A 7,255-nucleotide genomic window follows, 5' to 3' on the forward strand; every position below is an offset into this window, starting at 1 on the left:
TATCTAATGATTTAGAGTGAATAGTCTTGATTTAAATTTTTTGAGAAAATTTTGATTAGATTATGATGTGACATTTAATTTTGCGGATGAAGTATGTCATGATTGAGAATCATCTTAATTAAGGTTTATAACTGATAACTCAAATATTCGTCTAGTCTAGTGGTATTATGTGCACCTTCAATCATAGAGATGCGTTTAAATTTATAGGTGGATAGGTGGATAATAATATACACAATTACACATATGTGTTAGAAAAAAAATTATGTTACAGATATTTGAATTGTCTTTTAATTAAATAAAATAAAAGGTTTAAATAAGATTCAAGTTCGTTTAAGTTATTACTTCATTATAATTTTTTCTTTTAATTTTTGAACAAGAATATTGAAGCCCAAACACTTATTTATTGTAATCACTTATTCACTACTCAAAACTATGGTTCGAACCTAAACTGGATTTAAACTTAACCAAGTGGACAAAATGAGTTTAAGTTGACATGAAAAATATAAATCAACGTTTGAAGGACCTAAATGTAAGTTGGTATAAACTTATAGGGCTCATTTTGTAAGTACAAAACACTCTACAATCCACCACATGTCAGTATGTCACGGAAAAATTAAATTCAAATTTTGACTTAATCAAGAACCAAGCTGACCCCTGCAATTAGATACACTCCAAACCCTTGTCTCCAAAATTTCAAAATCACATCTTTTTCTCACCAATTTAATCCAATCCCCACCGTTGAAATCATAAAGATTCAATTCCACACTGACCCACCATCAATCCCTCAGTTAATTTCATCATTAATTTCAAAAGCAGTTGGCTTTGTGCCAAATAAATTCAAGAAAACCAAAAAAATCAAATCTTGTTGATTAATTGGGTTTTGGGTGTTTATCAATTGTAATCAAATGAATGCGGTTGGTAGAAATGGGCAAAGATCCGGTGCATCTGCAGTTCACCACCACCGTCAACACTCTGATAATTTTTTAGATGTGACATCATCATCATCTAATGGTAGATGGTTACAGTCTGCTGGTTTGCAACATCTTCAACAACAACCATCATCAAACACTTCTTCATCTGTATGTATTTTATCTTGTAATGTTGATTTATTTAGTACTCTTAATATGAAATATTACATCATCTGTATGTACTCACCCAGATAATTACCAAATTTGTAAAGATAAATATTTAAAAAAATGAAATTGAAATGATTGACCAAAAATAATAGATCTGGTGGTAGGTTTAGGTTATGAATTTGATATGATTTGTTTTGTTGGTTAATTAAGCAGCAGGATTTTGGATATTATGGTGGTCAAGGTGGGAAAATGTATAACAATAATAGGAATGTTGGTGTTCAGAGGACATCAAGCGGCAGTAGTGATTTGTTTGCCGAGCCATTAACGCCACCTGGACGTCAGAAAAAGCCCGTTGGTAATGGCGGTGATGATCCTAATGGGTTCAGTCCTGGTCTTTTAGATCTACATTCGTTCGATACTGAGCTTATTTCTGAGGTGCGTTTTATTGCACTATTGAATTGAATAACTTATTATATGTTTTTAAATTCGGTTCCAATAGTTTATTTATTTGTTCTTTTTTTTAAGATGCCTGTAACTGGAACATACGGTGGTCCGTTGTACAATGATCGGGGAAAAAGTTATGATGATGCAGAGTCGTATTTTGGTAATAATAAACAAGCCAATAAAACTCGAGATAATAACGTTATGAGAAGTTTTGCTCCTGAGAAAGAGAAGACGGGCAACGTTGCAAAGATTAAAGTTGTGGTATGTTGTCCCTATTGTTAAATTATCTAAACTACACCCTATTTTGATATCACGATAGTGGAGAGTTGTTTTGTGTAACTAGAATGTTATCTTATATTCGTGTTATTCATTGTTTATGATTTTATGACTAATGATTACATCGGGGTTTTGGATTTTTAGGTGCGTAAGAGACCGTTAAACAAAAAGGAGTTAGCAAAGAATGAGGAAGATATTATTACTACCCAGACGCATTCTAGTTGCCTTACGGTTCATGAGACAAAACTCAAGGTTAGTACTATAACAAAGTCACACACATACATTAGTGTGTGCCTTTGCCGGCAAAAATATTGAAAATATGGTTTTTTTTTGTTTGTGTGTGTTTATGTATATGTGAGATCGCACATACATATAACAGGATGGTATTTTATTAGGTTAACTAAAACTAGAAAGCATGCGAAAAAAACAAGTAGAAGAGACGAGTGTGTATGAATAAGAAAAAGAAAAATTAGAGTTGTAAAGATAAAGAGAAAACAGAAGTCAAAATTATAATTGTTATTCTTTAGACAAGAATAAAATGACAAAAAAATGTTATCGGATGTTGACGATCAATAACTCTCCTGTTTGTTTGAGTGAATTTAGTTGAAGTGAAGTTTTACCATACGAATTAACTAATCAACGATAACTTTAATTTGCATACAATCGTTGATTTTTCATCATTCTATTTTATATTTTTGGTTGTCTCATCATAACTTGTGCAGGTTGATCTGACAGAATACATGGAGAAGCATGAATTTGTATTTGATGCAGTACTAAATGAGGAGGTTTCTAATGATGAGGTCAGCAAATTGTTTGTTTAAGATTAGTGGTTTCTTACATGGTTTTTCTAAATAATAACTAACATAATAACTAACTTTCATTAATTGTCTTCATAGGTCTATCGTGAAACCGTTGAGCCCATTGTTCCAATAATTTTTCAACGTACTAAAGCTACATGTTTTGCGTATGGACAAACAGGTAAGAGAGCATTCGATTACCTTTGTTCGGCCCATATGATCGTTCCCATTTTATTTTAGTATTATTGATTTTATTTGTAACCGGAAAAATTTGTTTTGCCGTTCAGGAAGTGGAAAGACGTTTACGATGAAGCCGTTACCTCTTAAAGCATCTCGGGATATTTTGAGGCTCGTAAATCATACATATCGCAGCCAAGGTTTTCAGTTGTTTTTCAGCTTCTTTGAAATATACGGTGGCAAACTTTATGATCTCCTCAACGATAGGAAGTAAGTTCAAGTACTACGTTCAAACTAATCAATCAAATTTCTGGTTTTTGGTTGTTTAACAAAGTATTTAATTGTTTTGTAGAAAATTGTGCATGAGAGAAGACGGTAGTAAACAAGTATGCATAGTCGGTTTGCAAGAATATAAAGTCTCTGATGTGGAAACAATTAAGGAGCTCATCGAAAGAGGTAATGCAACACGAAGTACGGGCACAACGGGTGCTAATGAGGAATCTTCTAGATCACATGCCATTCTTCAACTTGTTGTTAAACGATCCGTTGATGGAAACGAAACTAAACCACCTCGAGTTGTCGGCAAACTCTCGTTCATAGATCTTGCTGGTAGTGAACGTGGTGCCGATACAACAGACAATGATAAGCAGACAAGGTACCAAAAAGGACATTGCATTTCACTTTTATATTTTTATTATTTGAATATAACTTTTGATGTGGGATTTGAAATGTGTAATGCAGAATGGAGGGTGCCGAGATTAATAAAAGTTTGCTCGCGTTAAAGGAATGTATACGAGCACTTGATAACGATCAAGGTCATATTCCTTTTAGAGGCAGTAAATTAACCGAAGTTTTGAGGGATTCGTTTGTTGGAAACTCGAGAACTGTTATGATATCTTGCATTTCACCAAATGCTGGATCGTGTGAGCATACCCTTAATACCTTACGATATGCTGACAGGTATTTATGATTACTGTTATATTGTTTTCACCCTCAGTTTATATAGGTTGTAAATTGACCAACACATCTGGCGGGTTGGGTAATGTGTCAAAATGGGTACGTATTGGTATGGATTATTTCATGTTCTGTCCTGTACATCACAGTGACCATGACTAACAGTTGTAATAATTTTATTTTATTTAAAAGGGTGAAAAGCCTCTCAAAAGGGAACAAGAGAGACACATATAATTCGAAGGAACCGACTTCAGTGTCGATGTCGACAACTGTCTTACCTCGAGTTTCTTCGTATGATGATGTCATGGTTGAATCGTATACTGAACAAGCCGATGAAGATGATTATGATACTACAGAAGAGTTCTACGAGGCCGAGCAGCAGCAGCCATCATGGAGGAATAACACAAAAGTCGAATCTTACAACATCTCAAACGCTCAAGATAAGAACAGAAGAATAAACGGTCAAACTAAGTCAAAGGAGCCGCCACCTAAAGCTGAATCAAGGAACTGGAATCCTGATGATGAGTTGGATTCCCTTTTAAAAGTATGGATTCTACACTAATTTGATACTGTATATAAATATTCTTGATTTTATATTATTTTTCACACGATAACAAGAAAATTTAAATTCAGGAGGAGGAAGATCTTGTAAATGCGCATCGGAAACAAGTTGAGGATACCATGGATATTGTTCGAGTGGTAAGGCCTAAAGTCATAATATATATATATTTTTGGATATAAATTCTTTCGATTTCTGTTACTTAAATTTGTTCCTTTTCCTTTTTTGTGGTTGTAGGAGATGAATCTGCTGGTGGAGGCAGATGAACCAGGAAACCAGCTAGACGATTATGTGGCCAAATTGAACACAATATTGGCTCAGAAGGCTGCAGCAATATTACAGCTACAGAACCGCTTGGCTCATTTTCAGAAGCGTCTTAAGGAGCATGATGTTATAGTTTCGTCTGGTAACTAAGTCGTATAATAGGATCTTATAAGAGTACCGAGTATGGTGTCTGTATTACAGATTTACAGTCAAATGTGATTTAACCAAGGGCGTATAAAAGGTTGTTAGGGTTTACAAAGTATTTGGGTTGCAAGTTACTCTCGAATGTCGCATGCTTATTATGGTCAAATCTTGTCATTCATTATTGTTTGATGCTTGTAAAGCAGTGTTGTTTTGCAGACTCATGTTTTTTAATTCATACTGAATTATTTTTTTATTATTTTTTGCTTTTTGGCTAAAGTTATTGTGTAGGGCAATGATATTTCCACTATCTATTTCAATAAATCCACTCATTATGTACAACTTTAATGAACATAGTACAAGTAGTTATTGCACGATGAGTGGATTTATCAAAATAGTGAGTGGAAATATCATTTCCCGAGTAGAAGATGAGCTTGCTCGTGGAGGCATACGAACCTTGTTTTTCCGAGTATCTCAATTCAGGATTGCCTTCGTGTTTCTTATGATTGGAAGTGAATAAAACTGCTGAAAATAATTCCTGCACCAACGGAAACTTTCTTTACTCGACGCCAACTCACATGTTTTCATTGATCGACAAACCTGATAAACAATGTAAAATATCGACACCATAAAAATTATCACCGAAACTTTTTGACGGTTTGAGTTGAATCTACTCCATTCACTGATACTAAAGCTCCGATCATAAGAAACACGAATGCAATCATTTTACTTGAGATCCGTGCAAATAAAACTGGAAGTGGTATTCGGTATAGATAAAGCCTATTTTGTGTAGGGAGATTATTGTACTCCACATTATTTGTTGTTACTAATTTTGTGATCTCAGGTATAACTTGTTATGGATTTTGCTGCCTGGAATTTATGGATCATAGTTTATTTTGTTCAATTGTTTTGACTGTTATTTTTGCTTCTTTTTTTTTTTTTTTTTTTTTTTTGGTGTTCCATTTTATCTGCTTAGCTTTTGTGCTGCCTCTTAATGGACTAGTTGTGAGCTGGATTATGAATTACTCATTTTAGGGATTGCTAGATTGTGGTATGGATCATGGAATGTGTATGATTTTTTAACGTTTGAAAGTGATATATCTATCTGATTGTTGGAGAAGTGTAGGCCGTCTTTACACTTTAGGTCCCGTGGAGATGAACGCGATTAAGTTCTATAGTTATGTTGTAAATGATGTAGAAACCAATTGTCTACCTGTCTAGGAGATGCGAAACAAATGATATGATCTTCATCTTTCTATATGTATTTGTAATTGTAATTTTCTGAAATTTGTATGTTCTTACAAGTTGTAGCTATGAAAGCTTACTCAGTCTCTTTTCGTTTGTGATTGGATTGTTTAATCTAGTCTCCTCTTTCCCCAGCACATTATAGGTCCTCCTGTGGAACAATGTTGAAACTTGCGTATTCGAAGTCAGTCAAAGCTTCTCGAAAGGATCCTTATTGAAAACATAAGTTCTACGCTGACATTGACATCCCAAACAGTGCGAAACAAATGATATGATCTTCATCTTTCTATATGTATTTGTAATTGTAATTTTCTGAAATTTGTATGTTCTTACAAGTTGTAGCTATGAAAGCTTACTCAGTCTCTTTTCGTTTGTGATTGGATTGTTTAATCTAGTCTCCTCTTTCCCCAGCACATTATAGGTCCTCCTGTGGAACAATGTTGAAACTTGCGTATTCGAAGTCAGTCAAAGCTTCTCGAAAGGATCCTTATTGAAAACATAAGTTCTACGCTGACATTGACATCCCAAACAGTGGCGGAAATAGCATGGGGCGGGGGGGGGGGGGGGGGGGGGGGGGGGGGGGGGGGGGGGCATTCGATTTGCAATTTTTAGTGTAAAAATTTTGGGTTTTTCGACTTTGCCCCCGGTGAATTTTTTTTTTGCCCCAAAACCTCCATATTTTGCCCCAAAACCTCCGTATTTTGCCCCAAAATCTTCATATTTTGCCTAAAAACCTTCACATTTTGCTCAAAACTCACCATATTTTTCCCCAAAACCTCCATATTTTATCAAAAAAAGTTGATACGCTTTAAAAAAAATTTCGCCCCAGGTGAAAAAAAATTCCTGCTTTCGCCACTGATCCCAAACACACTTTGTTCATCTTGTTTGCAGGATCAAGAGGGCAGTTCACATGTAATTATACATTGTGAAGTAGCTATCCAAATGTTTAACAACATTTGCCAATGGATGAACACAATTCCTTGTTGGAATAATATTTCAGAAGCTTCAGATATGGTTTGATGGGGGCACATCTTTTATACTCTATTATTTTACAATTTCATATTTTATAGATAACGTCAATCTTGCGAGACAATATATAAACGATTATCTAACACTTAAATTGGTAAATGATTATTTTTACAAAATATGCTCTTAGTATAAGATTTTAATTTGAAATCTCTTTTGAGGCTATCGAAACTACATCGTAATTGTAGTTGTAAATGTATTTTGTATTTCTTTGTTTGTACAAAAATAGAGGTTGAAGATTAAATAATGTTCATATTTGGTTTAACAACTAAACATTTGAACTATCCCTAAAAATA

The 7,255-nt window shown here is 34.3% G+C and overlaps 1 protein-coding gene across 2 annotated transcripts; it reads left to right on the top strand.

Moving 5' to 3' along the window:
* The first annotated feature begins 692 nt into the window (after positions 1–692).
* On the top strand, positions 693–4,943 carry LOC139845619 (kinesin-like protein KIN-13B). Of its 2 annotated transcripts, none has more exons than XM_071835880.1 (12): positions 693–1,079; positions 1,287–1,511; positions 1,602–1,781; positions 1,941–2,048; positions 2,519–2,596; positions 2,693–2,774; positions 2,881–3,040; positions 3,123–3,425; positions 3,512–3,730; positions 3,917–4,268; positions 4,358–4,423; positions 4,521–4,943. In XM_071835880.1, exons 1-12 carry the CDS (start codon positions 906–908, stop codon positions 4,695–4,697), a joined length of 2,124 nt encoding a protein of 707 aa, XP_071691981.1. In that variant the 5' UTR covers positions 693–905; the 3' UTR covers positions 4,698–4,943. The 2 variants fall into 2 exon arrangements, with proteins under 2 accessions (XP_071691981.1, XP_071691982.1); XM_071835881.1 differs by having other exon boundaries at positions 1,290–1,511.
* The last annotated feature ends 2,312 nt before the right edge of the window (positions 4,944–7,255 follow it).

This window comes from Rutidosis leptorrhynchoides, chromosome 4 (genome assembly GCF_046630445.1).
Source record: "Rutidosis leptorrhynchoides isolate AG116_Rl617_1_P2 chromosome 4, CSIRO_AGI_Rlap_v1, whole genome shotgun sequence".
Taxonomy (NCBI): domain Eukaryota; kingdom Viridiplantae; phylum Streptophyta; class Magnoliopsida; order Asterales; family Asteraceae; genus Rutidosis; species Rutidosis leptorrhynchoides.